This window comes from Choristoneura fumiferana, chromosome 25 (genome assembly GCF_025370935.1).
Source record: "Choristoneura fumiferana chromosome 25, NRCan_CFum_1, whole genome shotgun sequence".
NCBI classification, from domain to species: Eukaryota; Metazoa; Arthropoda; class Insecta; order Lepidoptera; family Tortricidae; genus Choristoneura; species Choristoneura fumiferana.
The window spans coordinates 5,878,129-5,903,481 of record NC_133496.1 but is presented as its reverse complement, the minus strand read 5'-3'; the positions used below and the strand labels follow the sequence as shown (position 1 = coordinate 5,903,481).

General features: G+C 37.9%; 1 protein-coding gene and 3 non-coding genes across 6 annotated transcripts in view; 2 read left to right on the top strand and 2 right to left on the bottom strand.

Moving 5' to 3' along the window:
• Positions 1-25,353, top strand: part of Gyc88E (Guanylyl cyclase at 88E) — a 136,059-nt gene that overhangs the window by 75,859 nt on the left and 34,847 nt on the right. For all 3 annotated transcript variants that reach the window (XM_074107496.1, XM_074107497.1, XM_074107498.1), the window contains exons 2-4: positions 8,139-8,314; positions 20,073-20,354; positions 21,985-22,190. In XM_074107496.1, coding sequence (XP_073963597.1) covers positions 8,147-8,314; positions 20,073-20,354; positions 21,985-22,190 — 656 coding nt within the window. In that variant the 5' untranslated portion in view covers positions 8,139-8,146. The remainder of the gene's footprint in view (positions 1-8,138; positions 8,315-20,072; positions 20,355-21,984; positions 22,191-25,353) is intronic.
• Positions 18,446-18,519, top strand: TRNAI-AAU (transfer RNA isoleucine (anticodon AAU)). Its single transcript has one exon. It is a non-coding gene; the product is annotated as a tRNA-Ile (tRNA).
• TRNAA-CGC (transfer RNA alanine (anticodon CGC)) lies at positions 19,846-19,917 on the bottom strand. The gene has a single exon. It is a non-coding gene; the product is annotated as a tRNA-Ala (tRNA).
• TRNAA-AGC (transfer RNA alanine (anticodon AGC)) lies at positions 21,274-21,346 on the bottom strand. Its single transcript has one exon. It is a non-coding gene; the product is annotated as a tRNA-Ala (tRNA).

Genomic DNA, 25,353 nt, shown 5'->3' with positions numbered 1-25,353 from the left:
GTTTCACACTCTACTTTTCCCTTCGATGGCGAGGAAATGAAATAGCAACAGTGGAAACAATGATTCACTTTCTATCACTTTCTATGTACTTTTTATTTTTTTATGCATTTTTATAATAAATCCATTTTTTATTTTACTGATTTATTATGATTGATTTAAATGATTTTTAATTTTACATGAATTAAAAATTATTTAAAAAATATACAGACACTTTTTTGTTTGTAGCTGTTGACACCTGATTACCTTGGTCTTAAGTTGGTCTTAGGTCATTTTATATGTCGCCTAGATACAGCATAAACACGAACTTTACGAGCATGAAGAGTGAAAAAGTAATTTTAAGCTCCCTTTAAAAACAAAATTAAATAACGTAGTTATATAACTATAACGGTTTGAAATTCGAGATTAGACAAAGAAAGACATGGTTGCATTCGACGTCATACCTACTGCGAAAAGAAAAACCTTTTAGAAAGACACAGAGGTATAACATATAGCTTTTAAAAAAAAACACTTCTTCAATTCACAATTTTTTATTCTTTATTAAAAATTGGCGGTACTTACGAGTATATTATAATCAGTATTGTTATAATAAGTAATACGGTATTTGACAACTCCTGATTTTGCCATATCTTAAGATTATTACGAAAATATAGATATACAGATAGTGTTTAGCGAAGAGAAAATTTAAATCGGTTGAAAATTGGATTTATAGTGATTTTTTGAAAAATCTATATACCTGTCTCGTTCTCAAACGCTTTTCTCTATGCAGCAAGTATGGCGGTACTGGCGTGTGACGTCACATGCCAGTATGGTTTTCTCTGTCTAATCTTGAATTTCAAACCTTTATAACTTTGTTATTTTTAAAGGTAGCTTAAAAATTGTTTTTCTATTCGATAACAGGCATTGTGTAGTTTTAATTTATAAAACATATACAAAATAGTCAAATACCGTATTATGGAGTTGTCAATTACGCTATTGGATGTTTATTTTACTGGATGTAATTATACAGTTCGTAACCGCGAATCCTGAATAGATATAAGAGTTCGATTGATTCTATAGTGATTTCTGTAAATCATCTTACATATATGTTTAGCCATAAATTCATAATTCTCCAGAAATTGTTAGAAGAGCGCCTAGGATGAGTGCTCGTAAAGAGCGCGTAATAACTCCTGTAGGTACATTGTTGACCTTATAATATATTTTTTCTAATTCATCATCATCTAACTTAAGACATACTCTTGTCGGTGGAGTCTTCCACTTATCCCTCCTATGACCCTATGATTTATAAATAACTAGCTACTGTCCGCGACTTCGTCCGCCTGGAATTCGGTTATCGCGCGCTGTCCCGTCGAGAACTGTGCGTTTTTCCTGGATAAAACCGGCCAAGAGCGTGTCGGACACGCCCAAAATAGGGTTCCGTAGCCATTACGAAAAAATTAAGTAGGTAAGTAATATTTTTCTGAGGATTTCGTATTTTATACGGAGGCTGCTATTTACTCATAAACTACTAATAATTCTCAAGCAAACTTAGCCGTTATAGTTTTCCTTGAAAGTTTAATATAGGTACTTACTTTTATTTGCAGGTGGTAGGACCTTGTGCAATGTCCGCCCGGATTGCTACCACTATCTTGCTCGCTAATCCTGCCGTGAAGCAGCAGTGCTTGCACTGTTGAGTTTCGGCGTGGAGAGTAAGACAGCCGGTGAAATTACTTGCTCGTTTGCCATCCAGTCGAATAAAAAATAAAAAAATAAAAATAAAAACTTACTACCATCCTGAATTTTTTCAAATTTATCCACCCACCGGTTTAGATTTCAGAGGGGGGGGACGCTCGATTTTAATGAAAATTTGCACTTTAAAGTTAAATATTTCGCAAACAAATCACTGAATCGAAAAATCGTCTTACCCCTAATGGTTTTTAAAGACCTATCCAACGATACCCCACACTATAGGGTTGGATAAGAAAAAAAAAACACCCCCACTTTACGTCTATGGGAGGTACCCTAAAAAATTTTTTTTTATTTTTATTTTTTGTTGTACCATTTTGTCGGCATAGTTTACATAAATATCCGTGCAAAATTACAGCTTTCTGGCATTGATAGTTCCTGAGCAAAGCCGCGGACGGACGGACAGACAGACAGACAGACATGGCGAAACTATAAGGGTTCCGTTTTTGCCATTTTGGCTCCGGAACCCTAAAAAGTAGCCTATGTCACTCTCTGGCCCATAAACTATCTCTATGCCAAAAATCACGTCGATCCGTCGCTCCGTTTCGACGTGAAAGACGGACATACATACAAACACACAAACACACACTTTCACAAATTTATAATATTAGTATGGATAATGACCTATTTAAATTACCCACATTATATTGTGGTATGAATACTGGATTATAATAAACTTTTTCGTCACGGAGAAAGAGAAGAGCTCAATTTTCACGGAATGCAAACGTAGTTACGAACAGAAGTTAATTACGAGTAATAAAATTAATTTCAGTACTAGGTCCTGTATTAATAAACTTTACACAACGTTCTGTACTGTGTGCAGAGCGAAGTCAATGTTCATAATTACGTTTAATTTCATGCGAATGAACTTTAAATTACATTATTACTATTATTATTTTAAATTTATGTCTAAGGCTTTATTACGCTGTTTCAGCTTTGCCCTTGGCTTTGATGGAACTCTGTATGGATGGGAGAAAAAAAATGTTTGACATAAAACGCGTTTTGATTTTTAATTTAATTGTGTCTTACGGGTGTCCGTCCATGGGCGGCAGTGTTTGCTTCCCATCAGATGAAATGCGTGCTCGTTTCGTGCCCTGTGAGGTTAGGGGGCATTCAAATAATATGTAACGCAATTTTTGGAGATTTTTGACCCCCCCCCCAACGCTTCCCCCATGTAACGCGCCGTATCATTTTTCTGTACCTCCTAAATGTTACCTAACACCGAAATGACTACCTACTTCTATTTATTTTTTAGCTTTTCTTTAGCCGTTTTCCGAATTAAGATGGCATTTTTTGGTAGAGTCACACTGGCAACTCAGCATGAGAGCATTTTATAGGCCAAGAACAACGACTGATGATGCGAATACGGTATTTGACTATTTTGTATATGTTTTATAAATTAAAACTAACAGTGCCTGTTATCGAATAGAAAAACATTTTTTTTAAGCTACCTTTACAAATAACAAAGTTATAAAGGTTTGAAACTCAATATTAGACAGAGAAAGACATACTGGCATGTGACGTCACACGCCAGTACCGCCATACTTGCTGCATAGAGAAAAGCGTTTGAGAAAGAGACAGGTATATAGATTTTTTTCAAAAAAACACTATAAATCCAATTTTCAACCGATTTCAATTTTCTCTTCGCTAAACACTATCTGTTTATCTATATTTTCATAATAATATTAAGATATGGCAAAATCAGGAGTTGTCAAATACCGTATTTCCCACTTTTGAGGACATTTTAGTAGGTATGTACTTGTTAGAAAAAACTGTGACGTAACGCGTTGTTTAAATCCCCACTCCCGCCTCTGTAACGCATCTTAACGTTTTACAAGACCCCCCCCCCCAAATTGCGATATGTAATACTTGAACGCTCCCTGAAAAGGTTAGTAGGTACCTAAGGCGCCTTTATTTGACGTCGATTTAATTTATTCATTATGACATAATGCGTTTTTAATTGTTATTAAAGTAAGTCTTTATGATCATCAAGGAATTTGTCTGCCAAACTAAGTCTCTACACTTCGGTTATTTTAGCATTAGAAAGAAGTGACGTGTCTTTATAATGAAAAACACTTTAGAAAAAAAAACACAACAAATATGTAACAATTATAATAGCAAGGACATAATTGTCATTAAAAAGGCTTGCCAAGGTTGCTTATCTTTTTTTAATGCTAAGTTAAACGAAATATAGCTCCAGCAGTTAAGACTGTGGGTTTTCCATCAGTCAGTAACGCCAACGTAACCCTTTATATTCGGTTACATTTGTACGTTATTACTTATTATAATATAAATAATCAAAAGCACATGACACCAAACACCCAACACCCATTTCCACCACACTTTTATGCAAATAAAGATTATTGAACTCGCCATCAAATCTCCTACCCTACTATTTACTGCACTTCTCGGTGGAGATAAGTGGTTGACGCCCTTCCGCTTCGCTCCTTCTCATAGGGTACGGCCAAGCGTCGGTCAAGGTCAAGGTCAATTCTCGACGACAGAGTGATTACACAGCGGAGAACACAGGCTATTTATAAGTTCAAAGGCCCTACTGGTAACCGTATCATGCTGAGTACTAATGGCCCATTTTGCGCCTTTTGTCGCTGCAATTTTCTTTTGTTTATTTCTTTTTACTACGTAATGAATTATCTTTATGATCGTCTTTTCGATCGCGGTGTCGCGGTCTTAAAGTTGGTATTTATGCTGGATTTAGGCGACATAAAATAACTTTTTATGCTCTAGTGCATAAAGTGAAATCTTCGTCTAAGACCAAGGAAACCAGCCACAAACGAAAAATATCTACTTATTTTTTTATTATGTTTATTTATATAAAACTAAAAGCAATCTAATCCATCAAAATAAATCAATAAAACCAAAAAATATATAATTATAAATATAGTAATGCATGAAAAATAAAAGATACATAATAAGTGAATAATTGTTCCCACTGTTGCTATTTCAATTCCACGCAATTGAAGGAAAAAGCAGAGTGTAAAACGCGAGCATAAAACCCATTTACCCCTCGACGTGTCTATCCACCCTCGCCGTACCGGCTCCGGTGGCTATATGAACGTCTAGGGTAAAATGGCATGTTTTATACTCTTGTTGTACAATCTACTATTTTGAAAGGACAGCTAATATCATCTTATGCGGTAATTATAGGTAGTAGAAAGTATATAAAACGCGCCATTTTACACGAGTCTCAGGCGAGGGTTGATAGTTAAATTGAGGGTTCGCTTCCTCTTCCGGTTTGTAATCGCTAGGTAGGTACTCGAGGACATTTTTCCTCTAATGATTATTTGTTTCAATGAAGACGTAAGTTTTGGGAATACCTTATGAAAGTATAAGGGGCTCAATTAAAATATGGGAATCTCTTGTTCTGTGGTGTTTACAATATCATGCCTGTCAGTAAAACATTAAATGACTATAACAATTAAATTGCTAAACTTAAAATACCAACATGAAACGAAATAAAACTAGAACTAGAACAAATGAAGGTACTGGCAGCGTTCCCTCTTTGGTGCCGGTTTTAGCACTTCCAGCGCCCTGGGCGAGATTTCCACAGCGCCCCCAACTTTTGGGAATTTTCTAGAAGGTAGGTATAGGCTTCAGGCGCCCCTTTATTACTGGCAGCGTTCCCTCTTTAGCGCCGGTTTTAGTGATTCCAGTGCCCTGGGATAGATTTCCCAGGCGCCCCAAGTAGTCCCAACTTTTGTGAAGTTTCTAGAAGGTATAGGCTTCAGGCGCCCCTTTATGTCCGGCGCCCTGGGCGGTCGCCCCACCGACCGCTGTCAACCCTAACGCCGCTTCTGCCTCTTTCAATAGCTAAGCTAATTCTTTGTTCGAGAAAGCTGCCAGTTCTTCGGCTCCCTATGACGTCTACTAAACTTTTAGTTATTTCAATTTAAATGCGCAATCCAATGGTTCACGCGTCGCAGCCATCTCACCTGAAAGCGTCGAATTTAGCCAGTGAGGCGTTAAGCACGTCATCGAGATTGCAGTACGATAATATCGACTTCGGTTCAATAGCTGCGTCAGGGCTCTAATCCAATTTGATACACATATGATGGAAATAGGAAAGCTTTGATCGAATAAAACGAGTGCGGTCGTGATATAAATATTGTATGAGGTTTCTTTTACCATACTAGTCAATTTACTATGCGGATTTTCATAAGAAGATTACGTTTGGAGCAAAAACGCGGATTATGCGTCATTTATGCAATCCGGTTCCGGTACACATTTTACATCTTTATCTTTTCCCCTACATGTAACAACAATACGATACTCGTATTCCAATGAATCCTGGCCGGTGACATCTATTTGGCATATTTTTTAATGTCCGAAACTTATTAGTTATTACGCATAACAGGTTTCACATAATTTATTTACGCCGAATCTTAAACTTGCCGAAATTTAGTTCGTTTACTCGAACATTATATTAGCATAATATTAACATGGTCGAATTTTATTATGCATAATATTGTTTAGCATATATGTAATTTAGCATAATTTTGATAGCCGTAAATCCTGTCCAAATAAATAAATTACTATTTCTTGATTAGTGTAAGAAATGGTTAATACAAAATGGTAAATGGTAAAACGCGAAGGCGAGAAACGAGAAGGCGGGTGCGTAGAGGAAATCAAGCGACGCATGGAGATCACTAGGTCTGCTATGGATAAAATGAAAAAGGTTTGGGGTAATAGGAGCATTACCAAGACCACGAAAACAAGACTCGTTTATTGCCTGATATTTCCCATTTTCCTCTATGCGTCGGAGACATGACTCTTCGTGAAACCGAGAAGAAGAAAGTTGACGCGTTGGAGATGTGGTGCTGGAGATGGATGCTAGGAGTATCGTGGACAGTTTCGTACAAACGACTCCATATTAAAGGATGACGTGATGACTCCATAGAGCGTCTCGTAGTGCAGAGAAAAGTTGAAGACACCAGGCCACGTGGTAGATCACCACTGAGATGGACGGACCAGATCACCCCACCCATGAATGCGATGTCGGGGACGGTGACTCAACGGGGTCACGCCGCTTAGTCACCATATTAGTTTTAAATATTTTTGATTATAAATATGTATGTTAGTCTATAAGGTATTTATTGTATGGACCAAGTTGTCCGAAATAAATGAATTTATTATTATTATTAGATCAACGCCGCAACTAAGTACTCGGTCTATTGAATGTACCCTGAAAGCGGTAGTACGCGACAAATGGCGCCGTATTACCAAAACCATCACTCATCATGATTCACAATGATGACCACGACCACTGGCAAGAGTGTACCAACTAAGAAGAGAGAGAAATGGTAAAACAATTAATTATGACTAGACAAATAGGTTATTAGGTTAGGTTAGAATTGTATTTGTAACGGAATGAAAAGCCCCAGTAAAAGAGGCACGGCATAGAAAGGGGGAACGGGGGGCCGAGGCCCCCGCATTAAAAAATAAACATAATCTACCCCCTTTTTAACCTGGATATAGGTTTGTTTGTTACCTTATGTCCCTCAAATTAACAGTAATTTCCCCTCGCTTTATAAAAATACTAACACCCACTAGTTTCTAGTTTCCAGAGAAGTATACATATTGGATTAGGTTAGTAAGCTTAGGTAATAAAAAACTTTACTAACTAACTTACTGCGTAACTAATTTATGCGTAAATCATTTTCTGCCTAAACAATATTCGGAATACGCAAATTATGCGTAAAGCATTGGCTATGCGTAAAAGAATTCTGCGTAATATAATTATGCGAAAACAGTTTCGGCACAAATAAACATAACATGCGTAAACAGATTATGCAAAATAGAATTATGACAAAAAAATATGCGTAAACAAGGGGAACCATCCTGGCCATAGGGCCACTAGGAAATTCGAACTAAGAAAGTGCAAAATTCGAACTTCGTATCTTACCGTCCCGCTGACGCTAATATTATTCAATATGAGAGTGAGAGGGACGGTAAGATATGAACTTCGATTTTCGAATTTCCTAGTAGCCCCCTGGTATAGCTAAGGGCGGATCCGATTTATTCAAATTCTATTTTTTCGCAAATAAAACATTGAAACTTTATTAACATTAAACAAATAACAAAATAAATTCTCCTGTTTTGTCGCAGAAAGAGTATTAGTTTTATTAAAGTCAAACATCATATTATATCATCATCATATTTCCCATCATCATATGTTCCCGAGGGAACAGCGCGCGATAGCCGAATTCGCGAAGTCGCGGGCAAAAGCTAGTAGTTTTAAAAGAAAAATAAGTGGTCTATATATACTAGGCCATCACGATTTCTTTCTTTACATAAAACTGACCCGTGTTTGACCCCTATCTCACCTGATGAAAAGTGCAGATGAGGCCAAAGCTGTATCTCACTCATACCAGCTAAATAAGCAATATCTTCCATTACAGGCTCCAAAATGTACGGTCTTCTACTGGAGAATATGGCGGAGTACATCCGCCAGACCTACGGCGAGGAGCGTTGGGAAGACATCAGGAGGCAGGCTGGCGTGGAACAGCCCTCGTTCTCCGTGCACCAGGTGTATCCTGAGAACCTGATCACGAGGCTTGCGAAGAAGGCTCAAGAGGTATGTAGAACACTTAAGGTTTTAGAAGTAACAAGCCTGTTGCCCGTGACTCCGTCCGCGCAGAATTTGTTTATCGCTATCCCGCAGGAACTATGCAATTTTCCAGGATAAAAACTATCCTTTGTCCTTCCTCGGGACTCAACCAATCTTTATACCGAATTTTATCTAAATCGATTCAGCGGTTTAGACGTAAAGAGGTAACAAACAAACTATTAAACTTTCGTAATATTAGTGAGATAATAATATTAGTGAAATTGGGTAGTTTCCTGGGTTAGTTCGTCAGTAAGACGAACTAAAAGAATTTCTTTACTCACCCGCGACCTTATAAGGTCTATAAGGTTAATAAGGTCGCGGCTGAGCAAAGACATTCTTTTAGTTTATTGATATGGACCTCCGCAAAGTAACGCCTGATTCAATAAACTCGTCAGTAAGATATCAAATAACTTATTGAATCAAGCGTTACCTTTGGGAGGTCTAAGTCAATGAACTGAAACAGTTACTTTGCTCATCCGCGACCTTATGATAGCTACGTTTATGGAAGAAATGCGTGCTCATGCAGTTCCTCCACCTCCACATTATTGTAAGGGTCTCCCCAAAACTGTCGACGCGGAATTGGCTTAAGCCGATCAAAACTCTTTATGTCCACGCAATAAGAGCGAAAAAGATGTCGATCGGCTCGGCCGACGTGAAACGACGTTCACCGACGGGAAGACGTCTTATCGCTCTCATTGCGTGGACAGCGTTTTTTGGTCGGCTTAAGCCGATTCCGCATCGATAGATGTGTGGAGACCCTAAGAACACACTCAAATCACACAAGCACAATTATCACCACCACACTACACTAACGCGTTTCGAACTCAACCAGAGTTCATTCTCCAAGTAACACAAGCGTTCACCATGCTAAGCCAGATACCACCATAAACACCACCATTAGTCTAACATTTGGAAGCATGGTGAACGGGCACAACAACGTACCTAATCAGTAATCACATTACAGCACCTTAAATTGGTAAAGTTGTCGTAACTACTTATGATATTTCATTTTGAATGAACGTTTTGCAATAAGGCGTAAATTATGTACAAGTCCCTTTTTCATTACGTTTGAAACTTTGAAGTAGAATTAAAGTAGGGCTCCAGGTACGGGACCCTCAAATTACTATTGAAACTTTGCTCTATTTCTCTTAATTATGCGTTTATTGAGTGCCTAACGTACCTAATGTAATTTTAAAGTGATATGACTAAGAGCCATAGTGGCCTAGTGATTTATAATCTATGGCTTCTCGAGCAAGCGGGTCATGGGTTCGCAATCTGTATTTTTCTAAATTTATTATGGAAATAAGTCATTCATTAATTTCATGAAGCGTTAAGGGGATCTAGCAAAATCTTACCTGTCGTGTCGATACATGATTAAAGTAGATTTCAATTAAAAAATATCAAAATCGGTCCATCCGTTTGGCAGCTATGATGCCACGAACAGACACACAATGACACACCAAACTTATAACACTCTTCTTTTTGCGTCGGAGATTAAAGACACGCATTTTTAAAATTATCAGATGGTGCTATGGATAGAACGAATTTTGACTTAAATTATGTTCAACAAGAACTCTACACTTGTTACATTTGTTGGCATAAATGAATTAGGTTTTACCAAGTGAACCACATTACTTTAAGAACAAAAGCTTCAAAAATATCTTCTCGCTGTTTCCCAAAACTTCTTTATTAAAATTTACCGCACCTTTATAAAAGTAATTTCTTGCCGACATTCCCGTTTTCTGAATCCGCGCTATTGTAATTTAGCGTAAAATTCCATTTAATGAATTGTCGTGGTGACTGCAAATTTGTGAAAGCTTAGAAACTTTGTTAAGACCGATAGTACACTTAAGGTTAATTAAGTAGTTACAATTGTGTAATTTCGTTTACTTTACACAGTATGATTTTTATCACCAAACACCGGCTTGATTATTATTTTTCATCACACTTGCTCGTAAACAGTGTCGTAACATGCAGGCTACCTTGGTTGCAACCCCCCAAATAAAACCCTCGACCTTAATGTGCTTGTCATGAAACCCGTGGTCGGTAAATGAGTCATTGTCCGTACTAATTTTCATGCCATGAAGCCCAAGGTCGGTAAATGAGTTTGTTACTGCATGGCGCGCTGCTGCTCCGTGCGCGCGCTGCACGCGCTGCCAAGAGCGCAGTTAGCGGTATCGGCAATTTTTGTAAAAATATTAGTTTTTCTTTTACAAATATACAATTTGACTCGCAAATGTGATGAAAAACATTGTATGTCGCACGGGCGGTACTAGAATTACGAACATCGACTCATTAAAGCCCTCAGTCTTCGACTTCGGGCTTCTAATAGACTCTCGTTCGTAATTCCTTATTTACCGCCCTTAAGACACAATATACTATTAAAATTCTAGTCGTTGGTTCGAGAGCAACATTTTCGTCCAAATGGACTGAGGCATGCCTTCTTAAGGCTGCGTTACACCCAGAGATGTGCGAGGATGTGTTCCGAGGATTGTGTTTTTCATGAACCAATAGAAACGCTTCATTTACCTACCTAGCCTCGCTCCGCTCGTCTGTTTACACCAGAGCGGTGCTGTGCGAGGATAGGTAAATGAAGCGTTTCTGTTGGTTCATAAAAAACACAATCCTCGGAACACATCCTCGCACATCTCTGGTGGAAACGCAGCCTTAAAATCTCATTAAATATAAGGTGCTAACTAATTAGGTAGATACTCGGCTCTTGGAGTACAAATATTAAAAAGGTCATAAAAGGTCACCGCCTGCTCGTTTGCCCCCTATACCATAAAAAAAAGGTTCATGTTACTTTCAGGAGAAAATTTATGAAAATCATTTGTTAGTTAAAAAACAGCCTGTTACTGAGGCACTTTTTAAGTATTGTACGGCTATTTGACGATATATTTAAAATAAAAATAAAAAAAACCGTTAAAAAAACCGTTCCTTTAACATTTTTTTTTTTTTTTTTTATTCGACTGGATGGCAAACGAGCAAGTGGGCCATTTACCTACCTATGGCAAACAACGACGTAAAATTGACTGAAAGTATTAAACATCTTGTTAGTTAAATGCACAGGCTGATTACGTTTGGACAGATTTTTCGGAGAATGAAAACGAAAAAAAACATTTCAAGGGTTTCTTTATCATATCATAATCTTAATTTAAATTACCTAATTGTTTTCAGGTAAGATAACATATCTTAAAGTATTAGTCCTGACCAATGGGTCATGTCATGACACAACCATGAAGTTTCTTTCCAAAAATTCTGTACTTACTATGCTGTCACATGCAACAAGTATAACATTTTTTTTTCAACCCAAGCTGCAAGTATGCTGTAATTTTTTATTTTTTTTCGAAATTCGAATATTATCGAGCGATAATATGATCTCAAAGATCAGTAGATAAACTATTATTAAATTGTTGAGATCCCTAAAATAAATTAAGTAGGTAAAATGTTATAATAGTTTAACATTCTGATAGATGACGGATTTTGTATAAAACGGGGGCGTCGAGATATTTATCGTTCAAATTCTATTCCACTTTGATGTGTCGTCGCTTTCACACACGTTATAAATAAGTATACGCAGAAATAGAAGAAGCCGCCAAGTAGACGCAAGCGAGTAGCGGGGCGGACAGCGGCAGCGTCTGATTAACCATGAGGCAGAGTAGGCAACTGGCTAGGGGCCCCGCATTGGCTAGGGGCTCCGCATTGGCTAGGGGCCCCGCATTGGCTAGGGGACCCGCATTAGCTAGGGGCCCCGCATTGGCTAGGGGCCCCGCATTGGCTAGGGGACCCGCATTAGCTAGGGGCCCCGCATTGGCTAGGGGCTCCGCATTGGCTAAGGGCTCCGCATTGACTAGGGGCCCCGCATTGGCTAGGGGCTCCGCATTGGCTAGGGGCCCCGCATTGGCTAGGGGACCCGCATTAGCTAGGGGCCCCGCATTGGCTAGGGCTCCGCATTGGCTAGGGGCTCCGCATTGGCTAGGGGCCCGCATTGGCTAGGGGCCCCGCATTGGCTAGGGGACCCGCATTAGCTAGGGGCCCCGCATTGGCTAGGGGCTCCGCATTGGCTAAGGGCTCCGCATTGACTAGGGGCCCCGCATTGGCTAGGGGCCCCGCATTGACTATGGGCCCCACATTGGCTAGGGGCCCCACGCTAGCATTTTTGTTTCATACTCGTACAGTGAAAAATTAATTGGAAGTTTTGTTTTCACTGACAATACATATTATTATTATTATTTTCAACTGACAGAATCAGTTGATTTCATTGAACTTGAAATTGAAAAGAACTGATGATCTTTAAACGGCCGAAAAAAGTCCCGAAAATTGTATTGCCTGGGGCCCCGACATGGTTAATTCAGCCCTGAACAGTGGGGCGGGTAGCGGTAGCGGCGCGGTGAGCGTTTTCCCTGTTCATTGCGTGTGCTGCCAGGTAACCACTGCGCGGCGAGTGTATCGGCCACGCAATGAACAGAGAACTCGCTGTTGCCACTCACACTCGCTGTGCCACTGTTCGCTGGCGTCTAGTTCGGAACTGACTAACTTTAAAACTTGTGGTTAAGCATAAGTACCCGAGTTGAAAGCAGGTCTGATATTAAATTGTAACATATTTAAGTCTATTTAAAATGATAAATAAATAAATATCATGGGACACCTGACACCAATTGACCTAGTCCAAACTAAGCCAAGCTTATACTATGGATACTAGGCAACGGAAAACATAAATACTTTTTTAAATTAAATACATATTACCATCCAAGACCCGAGAACAAACATTCGTATTATTCATACAAATATCTGCCCCGGGCCCTTAAGCTTCGTTGTCAGGTTCTCTAACCACTTGGCTATCCGGTCGTCAATTTTTAACCTTCGACGCTGAAAGAAGGGTGTTATAAGTTCGACGCCAATGTCTGTCTGTCTGTATATGGCATAATAGCTCTCAAACACAAGGACCGATTTCAAAAGCGAGTTTTCTTGTGGAGGTTCTTAGCTACGTTTCATTGGGAAATTCAAAATCACATTCAAAATGGGGTCACGTGACCAGATTTAATGCAGCAAACGAGCGACGAGCGACTGCATGTGGCCGCACTTTTGAGTCTCGTAATTGAGAACTCGATTTAAGACGTGAGTTGTCTGCTACAATTTTACATTTAAGTTTCTCGTGCAAAAAAGTGTCCATACGGTATTTGACAACTCCTGATTTTGCCATATCTTAATATTATTATGAAAATATACATAGATATACAGATAGTGTTTAGCGAAGAGAAAATTTAAATCGGTTGAAAATTGGATTTATAGTGATTTTCTGAAAAATCTATATACCTGTCTCTTTCTCAAACGCTTTTCTCTATGCAGCAAGTATGGCGGTACTGGCGTGTGACGTCACATGCCAGTATGTTTTTCTCTGTCTAATCTTGAATTTCAAACCTTTATAACTTTGTTATTTGTAAAGGTAGCTTAAAAATTGTTTTTCTATTCGATAACAGGCATTGTGTAGTTTTAATTTATAAAACATTTACAAAATAGTCAAATACCGTATTTATGTAGAATTGTAGCACTTATAACTTTTATAAGCCTATTATGAGCCTTTTATGAGCCTATTGCCACATATTTGTAACGTGTCTGTTGTTTTTTATTTTTGTATTTTGTTATGTTCAGTGTTTTTTTTTTAATGTGGCAATAAATGTCTTTTTTTTTTTTTTTTATTAAATAGGGCCCTGGTAGTGAAATTGTAGTGGCGAACACGGATTATCTGCGCAGGAGCAAACTCTTTAACGGATAATGGCATCAACTTCAAACTCGGTTCGGAAATATGAATAAATAAATGAATATGTACCTAGTTGGAAATTGCAGCTGGAAATGTTGTTTGTTCCATTTGACTAACATTTCTGGTTTTATAAGTCATAATGACATAATGTTTGTCATAATTATCGTTAGTCATAATTTTTTTCCCCGCTGAAACAGTACTATTTTCATAACTTTTTAAAGGTCACCTGTAGAACTTTATAGGTTGGATTAGGTTTGTTATATGGGTGAAGACCACAAAGTTGCACATCGTTAAAGCTGCGTTAGCAGGTATTTATAATTACATTTTTTTTTCATTGTGACACGAAAATTAATCATACATTTGTATGGATAATGTTCGTGTACATAATGGAAAAAGTTAATGGAAATTTTAACTACCTGCTAACGCAGCTTTAACGGTGTGCAACTTTTTGGTCTTCACCCATATAACAATTCTGAAAAATGAATGGTTTCAGAGAAAAAAAGAGTTAAGTACCTATGTCAAACATTAAATTATGACTAACAATTTTCGACCAGTCGATATAGTATAGACCCTGTTATATTACGTAGTTACAATATAGACTATATACTTATAACAGCCGTGGGAGAGCCTTTTAAACACCATCGATATACCTACCTAATCAATCATCGATGTACGGGAAGTGCAAACATACCATTTCTTGAAAAACCGGGCAAGAACGTGTCAGACACGCCCAAGATAGGGTTCCGTAGCCGTTTTTTTTTTCGACAATCATCAATTTTTCGTCGAATCACCATTCTATATACCTATCGAAAAATCGTCTTTACGACTTTGTAATGATTTTACATGACCTATCAAACGACACCCCACACTATAAGGTTAGACGAGAAAAAATTTATATACTTACATTACGTCAATGGGAGGTACCTACCCTAAAAATAGTACATTGTGCATTAAGGGGCGTAAGAAGGGGTTTAATGACCCGAGTTTGTAATCCCCTTACGGCCCGTGATACACACTATAATTTTCATCACATGGCGAGGAAACAAATTGCAAAAAAAATTTTAGAACAAAAAATTGAACCGACTACAAAAACCATGAAAATAATTTTCTACCAGTCTGAAGTCGTTGCCTCAGCACGAGCCAGCAGGAGTGGACCTATAGGTTGTTGCCTAACTCACCTACGCTCTACAAATTGGGCTTCAATCACTCCTGCTGGCTCGTGCTGAGGCACCGACTTCAGACTGATAGAAAATTATTATCATGGTTTTCGTAGTCTGTTCATTTTTTTGTGCCAAAATTATTTTTTTACCCTTTTTAGTGTAAATAATCTAAGATACAATAGTTTCATGTCAACTGCTCGTCACCTTTTACAAAAGATTGCTTTTTCCGATGCCGAGACTTGTGGTGCTTCACCACATTTCACCATATGCATTACGAGGAGCATAAATTGCTTAGCAACTGTGTTAAAGTAATTGAAATTCAACCCGTGAAATACTTGTTATTGAGTAGTAACTCCGATGGTCAACTGTGGTCTTCATCATCAGTTCCACTTCAACAAATGATCATTTTCAAGAGCAAATGCACGAGTTACTACTAAATATATCAAAATTACCATAGGTGTCCCTACAACATTTGAAGAGTTCCCTCGATTTCCTTAGGATCCAATCATCAGATCCTGATTTGGTGCTTTTATAGGACTAATTGAAAGAATTCCTAGACGAACGAAAAAAAATCGGTTCATAAATGACTGAGTTCTGAGGTAACAAACATTAAAAAAAATACAACCGAATGGATAACTTTTTGAAGTCGGTTAAAAATTAAATTATTTTGTGTCCAAACACTTCACAGCTCAGCAAAAGCAAGACGCTAAGAAAACAACTGAATAAAATATGGCTTATGGGTGCCAATACAGGGGGCTACTACAAAATTCGAAAATCGAAGTTCGTATCGTACCATCCCTCTCACTCTCGTATTAAATAATATTAGCGTCAGGAAAACGATAATATGAATTTTGATTTTCGAATTTCGTGGTAGCCCCCCCCCCCCTGATTGACACTTTTTTCAAGCCGTCTGCCATAGATAATACTAAAAACTGTGTTTAGTTTAGAATTCGAATAGTCTTACGGCTAGATTATCACACGAGACGTCACATTCTTTCATAATTTCATAATATTTCATAATTTTTTCATAATTTAATTGCTTAGTAGCGACATCTCTTGTCTGAGAGAGCGGTTAGTTCCGAAAGAATGTGACGTCCCTCGATGAGAGCGGAACATAGATGTCGCTTGCTGCTTAAATAGCGTAGTAGAAATAAGCAACCTGAGATATGTATGCATTGGAAAAACTCGTGTCTAGATTCCTATCCAGCGGTGGTGTAGGGGTTATAGCACGCAGCACGGATTGCCGAGGACCTGGGCTCGTTTCCCAGCGCTGGTCTCTTTTCCTGGTTTTTCTGTGCATCCATGTCTCAGTTTGTATTTTCGATATGGAATAAGTAACATCGTTGACGAGCAAGTGTGATGAAAATGTTATTTTCCAATATTTAATTTTAATACCTTGTTGGCATAATTAATTGCTACATATTATATCCATCAAATATTGCTTTTTTAGCACTAATAGTCTCACAGCTAAGCCGCCTATGGACGGACGGACAGACCGACAGACGAACGGACAGATTACGAAACTACAACGGTTGCATTTTCGCCATTTTGGCTATGGTACCCTAAAACAGGACATATTGCTCCGGCATTAGGTACTTCGTGAATTACATAACATAAGAGAAACAGTTACGTACCGAAAAATGTTGGTGTATTGAAGGGTTCTGAAGATTTCCCCTGAGAGCGCTTTGATAGAGTTTGTATGGGGTTGGCGAATAAATTGTTAATAAACGGTTAATAACTACTTTCACCCTCTATAAATAACTTGACAGTATAATACATAAAATATAGAATCGTGCAGCGAAAAAAAAGTGGAACAATGTTTTGTATTGTATTTATTCAAAGTCAAGTCAAAATATCTTTATTCAATTTAGGATATACAAGCACTTATAAAATTAAAAATTAAGTAATTTTTACTAAATCTAAAACCTAATATTCGAGAGTTATTTAGCAGCCCTATAGGACCCTAATAGCCTAGTGGTCAAAGTATTATCGTCGGATTCTGGGACAATCTGAAAGTACTTGTGTCAAATTTCAACTCAATCGGAATTCGGAAGTCAGGATGGGGTGCTAAAATTGTTACATAGGTACGAAACAAACATTACAAGTTATAACCTAACCAACAAAAAGTTGGAACACCCCCGACATTGTCACTTCAAAGTTCAATATCTCAAATACGGCTGAACCGATTTTGATAAAACATATCTAAGAAAGAACCATTGCTAGAAGACCTGCTTTAAAATTTAAAAAAAACGCATTCAAATCACAGAAAGACACACATAGCGGTCAAACTTATAACACCCCCCTTTTTGCACCGGGGGTTAAACATTTGACCGACAACATTCAACCTTGAACTAACTATTTCGTTAATAATGATAGCAATTATGTAACTAAATGCGAATGGTTATCAATTTACAGTTATTGTTGAGACGCCGTAATTAAGAATGACAGAAATTGTTGTTTGACCTCGAAACGAAATTGTTTCGTTTATTTTAACGATACGATAATCTTGTTTGGCCCTTGTAATGAAGTCGTTTGTTGGTTTACAATTGAAGGGATATTTACAAAAACAACATAACTACACTAGATTATACAGGAAACGTAAAAAACTAAATGTCTTTTTACATACTATTATTAGAGATAAATATTTTATATGTGATTTTAGTAAGTGGCCAATAGTTCAGTACCATTCATTACACATTTCAAAGACCAATATTTTTAGAAAAAAATAGTAAAATTGGTTTGTCACTTATGCAGTGTTTGTACATTTTTGTTAGTTATGTTCTTTTTGTACAAAAATAAACAAAGTTGTCTAGGAATTATAGGCTTAATTTACTTCATTATGTGGACATTTTTAATCCTTACGTCATCGATATATTTAAAAATAATGTAGTTATGTAGTTTTCGTAAAATGGGTCTATTTTAAGGTAACCCTTTTGGAGAAATGGGGTCATTTTTAGACAATATCGTTTCCACTACTTGTAGCTCCTTCTTTGACGAGCACTATGATACTAATAACCACAGATTACTACTAATAACTCAAATCCGCCAAAAACGTTACGAGTAATTATGTTTAGTTGTTTTTGTAAACATCCCTTCAAATTAAATATGCCATTTCGTTTGGAAGAAGAGTTAACTTTGAATAGGAAACTAATACAATATTTCAGCGAAGAGAGCATCGGCCCATTAGCTCAGTTGGTTAGAGCGTCGTGCTAATAACGCGAAGGTCGCGGGTTCGATCCCCTCATGGGCCATATAACTTTTTGCTTTTTTAAGTTGATAAATTCGTGAAATCTTAATTATAATTTTATTTTAATACACAGCAATACTATTGTGGTGATTTGCAAAACTGAAATGAACCCCTCGTATGTCTTGACAGAGGTATGTGCCAAATATAAGGCTATCTTTTTGTATTTTTTTAAGTCGCCAGAATTTGTGCTTATAAAGCAGATAAGACTAGAATTCTACTTTTTAACCGACTTCAAAAAAGGAGGAGGTTATCAATTCGGTTGTATTTTTTTTTTTTTTTTTTTAATGTTTGTTACCTCAGAACTCCGTCATTTATGAACCGATTTGAAAAATTTTTTTTTGAGTTCGTCTAGGAATGCTTTCAATTAGGTCCCATAAGCAGCAAATTAGGATCTGATGATCTGATCTTAAGGAAATCGAGGGAACTCTTCAAATATTGTAGGGACACCTATAGTAATTTGGATATATTTAGCAGTAACTCGTGCATTTGCTTTTGCAAATCATAATTTGGTGAAGTGGAACTGATGATGAAGACCAGATTTGACCAACGGAACTACTACTATCAATAACAAGTATTGCACGGGTTAAATTTAAATTATCATGATTAATATACTTACCTAGATAAGCAACTAAGAAGAAGCTTTAAGTTAATGATTCTTTCGAACTGATCTGATGCTGAAGCCAGAAGGTAGGCAACGGAACTCTGTTATAAAACAACGTAACTAAGTCGTGTTTGAGCTTAATGGAATCGTTGTGTGATGTTCTTTGGCTACAAATCACTAAAAAGTGATAAATAAAAAAAATTTTAACAAAAAGTAAAACCGACTCCAAAAAAATAAAAAAATAACAAAAAATGGAACCGACTACAAAACCCTTGAAAATATTTTTCTAGGTTAGTAGGTACGTACTAGCTCGAAGTCGGTGACTCAGCACGACCCAGCAGGAGGGATTGAAACCCATAGTATGTAGGTGAGGTAGACGACTATTGTGAATTGCCCCACTCCTGCTGGCTCGTGCTGAGTCACCGACTTCGAGCTAGTACGTACCTACTTACCTAGAAAAATATTTTCAAGGGTTTTGTAGTCGGTTCCATTTTTTGTTATTTTTTTATTTTTTTGGAGTCGGTTTTACTTTTTTGTTAAATTTTTTTTTATTTTAGTTCCAACATACGAGGGGTTAATCGCGCCTAACAATAAATTCATTTTTTTTTTTCTTTTTACCAGTATGAATTACCCAAACTAGTTAATAATTCACCTAATTGAATTAGTTTTTAAAATATATTAGAATATCTAAGTAACATTTTCACGAAAGTAAAAATACAAAAAGAAATTTGGAGGTGCTGGGATTTGAACCCAGGACTTTCAGCATGCGAAGCAGACACTCTACCACTGAGTTACACCCCCGGTTGAAGAGAACTGCGAAATTACCGTTCATATTACGTAAACAATTTCTTACAAAAACTTGATTCATCTACATAGATTAAATGTTTTAAGACAGTTCACTCTTATCATTATATAATACAAAACGTTTTGCTAAACTATTTTTTTCCTTGTTACAGGTTTTAGGCATAACAGAACGCGAATTTATGGACCAAATGGGAGTGTACTTCGTAGGTTTCGTCTCTCAATATGGTTATGATCGAGTTTTATCAGTCCTCGGACGTCATATGCGAGACTTTCTGAACGGACTGGATAACCTTCATGAGTACTTAAAATTTAGTTATCCTAGAATGAGGGCACCTAGTTTTATTTGTGAAAACGAGACGCGGCAGGGACTGACACTGCACTACCGGTCAAAGAGAAGAGGTTTCGTCTATTACGCTATGGGACAAATCAGAGAGGTCAGTATTAAATGTACAGTAGAAAATGTTCTCAATGTTGCTGAGGTAAGATTTCTTTTTCGGTAGCTGTACGATTACTTTAAAAAAAAATTTAGAAGTTTTGGTTTGGAACGCGTCCAATTAAGTTATTACCTATTCGACTGTCTGTTAATTTCTTTGTAATTAAATCTGTGTAATGAAAATATGGGGGCTCGGTAGTCCACCCCGCCAAGACGAAAAAAAAGAACATGGCGCACAACCTACCTTTTCTCGAACCATTTTGACGTTAAAACTTTACTTTTATTTTTTCCTTTGCTAAATTTTATATCGACAAAACACAACTTCAGTGATTTATAGAATTAACTATGCATTAACTGGAGGATTAACTTCGGCGTCTGTCCACTAATTGGCTTTGTGTAAACAAATTATTCTTAACGCCCACCCCACTTTGATGTCTAGACGAAAGGAAAAATTTGCTGAGGTGTTATTTTTGTGCGTTGGTGATTTTATATGCAATTACTTAGCTAGCAAAATACTATTTTTTTTATCATAAACTACAATTTCAAACAACTTTAAGGCCAGACAAATTGTTTATAAATACTGTAAATACGTATGAATTTTTCTTGTTTTCGTTCATAATTCATAAATATTTCATAACAAATACCAACTTATTAGCTGTGGGCCGCGTTAGTATTATTTTGTTTAACCACAATTCAGACGACAATAACGGACAATGTAAAAAAAATTGTATCCAATTCAGTGTCGTCATTCGGAAGGACTCATTTTTATTTAATACGTACAGACAGATATTACAATGAAATTAAAACAATAAAAAACAATTTTAGCAACAGGTTTGTAAATATGAATAATTTAAATGTAAAAACTAATAATATAATATAATGTAACATAAAAAAGCAGTACGTACACAAAAAAAGAGAATTGGAGGTGCGGGGTATCGATCCCCGTACCTCTCGCATGCTAAGCGAGCGCTCTACCATCTGAGCTACACCCCCTGATAGTATTAGGAACGAAAATAACATTCAGTTCAAACGGCGAGATAGTAATCACGTGAGTCATAAACTTGCGCAACGTTTAATATCAATATATGTCACTAGATGGCGCTATTAGTAATGACGTTTTGATTTGATAATTACGATACGAAACATTAAGTTATTATAATTAAATACTATTTTTTTTTAATCAATATTAATAGAAATAAAATATTTGACTTTCTTTCTTACATTAATTTCTGAACAAGTTCTTCGCAGAGCTGCTTTTAGCGCCACTAGCGCTTTTGGGTGGAAACTAAAACATAGCAGTCCGCGAGAAAAAACATGTTACGGAGGCGCTAGCCTACCGTGATACCAAGGACCTTGGCACAATACAAGTATATATATATATATATATATATATATATATTACTTGTATTGTGACCTTGGTGTATACAGAATGCTGAGTTCTTTCGCTAACTGGGTCCAATAGCATAATAAAATAGTAAATAGAAATACTAGCGATTTTGTATTGAAAATCACTGTACTTTTAAGACAAAGTTTGGCCTTGCCAGCCATCTTCGAACTAGCAAGTTTCGCGAAGGATACTTCAAAGAGAACATCATCATCGACATAGAATATTAACCCCCCTATTTTTTCAGGTAGCCCGTCACTTTTACCACAAGGAGATGCGAATAGAGCTCCTGAGGGAGGAGCTGCTGTTTGACACAGTCCACGTGACCTTCCAACTGACGTTCGACAACAGAGCGTTTACCCTGGCATCTCTAGCCATGACCAGGGAAGAGAAACATCTGCCGATCAGCGCGTCGGTGCTCTTTGAGATATTTCCCTTCTGCATCGTCTTCGGGTAAGTGCACATCTTCTTCTTCTTCTTTATTAGCCTGTAATGTCCCATTGCTAGGACTCTCCCTTGGATTTCCAACTCGTCCTGTCGGCACTTATGCCCTGATCACACGTACCGAGTAGAGTGGCGTGAGAGTATCCTCGGCCGAGTGCTCGGTTCGTGTGTACTATGTGACGAGTACTCGGCCGAGAAAAATGGCGAGCGAGCCACTCGGACCCTGGTTGGTTTACTAGGCCGAGTGCCCACCCCCGCGCTCTTCTCAGCATACCCCGCGCCAACTCGCTCGCCACTCGGCAGGTATGAACTCGTTCACTCGCCACTCGCCAGTCAGTAGCGTCGTCGTAGCGAGCGGCCGCGCAACCGCGTATTGGCCACTGTCACCAGGAAAATCAAAACACCTACTCGTTCACCCTATTCTCTCGGCCGAGTACCAATTTGCTGTCTCCCCATGCTACTCGGTACGTGTGATCAGGGCATTATGTCTGGCCAGTCGCTGGAAAACGCGTCTAGGTCATCCCGCCATCTCCGCCTTGGCCTGCCACGGCGCTGATAGCCATCGTGGGGCATCCACTGTGTGGTGACCCGTGCCCACCTTCCCGGGTGCATGCGGCAAACGTGGCCTGCCCAGTCCCATTTGAGCCTCGCAGTGGCCTTACCCACGTCCACGATGCATGTTTTAGAGCGCAGGGTGGTGTTTCGGAGTCGATCCGTCCTTTTAAAACCTAAAATGCTGCGCTTCATAGCTCTCAAGTGCACATAATAAAAAAAATATATAAACAAAAACAAAAAAACGTACGCGATATGCATATCAATCAATTAAAAACAATTACTTTGCTCACCCGTGACCTTATCATCAAGATACAGGCTCAGCCTATTTTGAAAACCGCGAGATAGTTCAATCTTGTATAATTAATGTCTAATGCTTTAAGGGAATAAATGATTATTATCATTATTAAATCACACAAACCCAACTATCTGACCACCACACAACACTATCCGTTTCAAACTCAACCAGAATTCAATCCGTTCACCGAACGACTACAAATTTTAGTATAAACACCTTCCCAATCCCATATTTTCCCAAGCCATTGCATGTGCAGCAGACGTGATAAAATTACAAGGTAAGCAATAGGCGGCCTTATCGCTTAATAGATCTCTTCCAGGCCAACTTTTTGACAGAAAGAATTAAGGACTAGATTACACCAGGTCATTTATTTTCAGAGTAGGTATATTATAGATTGAATGCAGAATTTATTATATAATAAATTCTGCATTCAATCTATGATACTTACATTGTGTTTTCTGAAACGGGTAGTAAATTCACGTCTACAATAAAATAACTATCCCCGACCCTGCGTCTCCATTAAATTAGACTTAAGACAGTGCGACATAAATCCTTGCACGTCGTTAAAGTCGGATTCACACTGCGTATAATATAGTATAACGATACTGCAGTACTAGACACCTTATAGATAATACAGATAGAGACAGATAATTATTTCGATTTTAAACTACATGAACTTTAATCTATTTGGCATTTTTATGGAATAGGGGGAAAACGAGCAAACGGATCGCCTGATGGTAAGCGATTACCGTCGCCCATAGACACCTGCAACACCAGAAGAGTCACAAGTGCGTTGCCGGCCTTTTAGGTAGGAGTACGCTCTTTTCTTGAAAGCTTGAAGGTCATATCGGTCCGGGAATACCGCTTCATTCCAGAGCTTTGCTGTGTCAGGCAGGAAATTTCTGGAAAAACGCACAGAAGAGGACTGCCAACCTTCTAAATGGTGAGGATGGAAGTGTTGTCGCGAGTTGGCACCATGAAATAATAATTCGATGACATTTTATTTATTTGAGAAACTAGATTAATTTTCAAGTAGTACAGTCACCAGCATTAATATCTGCCACAGCGGAGCGTGCAAAAACATCTGACACGTCTTTCCGGCCCTAGAAATAGAGTCGTGTCAGATATTTTTGCACGCTCTCTGTGTCAGATATTGGTGCTGGTGACTGTACTACTTGAAAATTAATCTAGTTTCTAAGATCTAAGAAAGAATCTTATTTTGACAGGTCATAATAAAATGTAGGTACGTCAATAATATTAAGGATTGGAGTCGTTTACCACGCCGATTCACACAATCAAAAATAACAACGAAAAAACGTGCAGAATTTATAACATAATTTGAAGAGATTTTGACCAGGTTCGATTCCCGGTTATGTATGAGAGTTAGATCGAAAAATTTCATGCCATTTTTATTAAATCTAAAATCGAAGCCAATGGTTCCTAAGAACAGATTTCGCTATATTATAGTTTCTGATTTCTCCCTACTGACCCATTTGGATTGATCACCCTGTAGATATAAAAAAGTGAGAGTCCGGCACAACCCCCAAAAAAAAACCATATTGCTCCACCAAAAACCAGAGCCTTTAAAACCGGCTTCCCGCATTATTACCGAATTCAGGGAACACAAGGAATTTCCTAACTAATTTCATCCCTAACTTCAGCACAATATGTCACTGTCACTGTACACTCTTCCACCAAGCCGACACCAACTTTAAAGCTTTTTGCATAGAGCGGCTGTTCAACTTGAGTGGCTTGTGGTACGCAGCTTTTGTTTGCTCAACCGGGCGAATTAAACCGAGTTTTAATGTAAACTTAATTTGCATACGTTTGGGGCGAACGCATTTAAAGTAGGTATTAAGTGCGATTGGCGTTGATTGCTTCGTATCGATTGACCAAATCCTTACCAATGCCTATATAATGCTTTGATCAATGTGATGATTTTTTTTTAGTTTCTGTTAGATGTATGAAGTGTCCCTCCTGCCTAGAAATATATTTTTTAGGGTTCCGGAGCCAAAATGGCAAAAACGGAACCCTTATAGTTTCGCCATGTCTGTCTGTCTGTATGTCAGTCCGCGGCTTTGCTCAGGGACTATCAATGCTAGAAAGCTGTAATTTTGCACGAATATATATGTAAACTATGCCGACAAATGGTACAATCAAAAATTTAAAAAAAAAGTTTTTTAGGGTACCTCCCATAGACGTAAAGTGGGGGTGATTTTTTCTTTCTCATCCAACTTTATAGTGTGGGATATTGTTGGATAGGTCTTTTAAAACTATTAGGGGTTTGCAAAGACGATTTTTTGATTTAGTGATTTGTTTGCG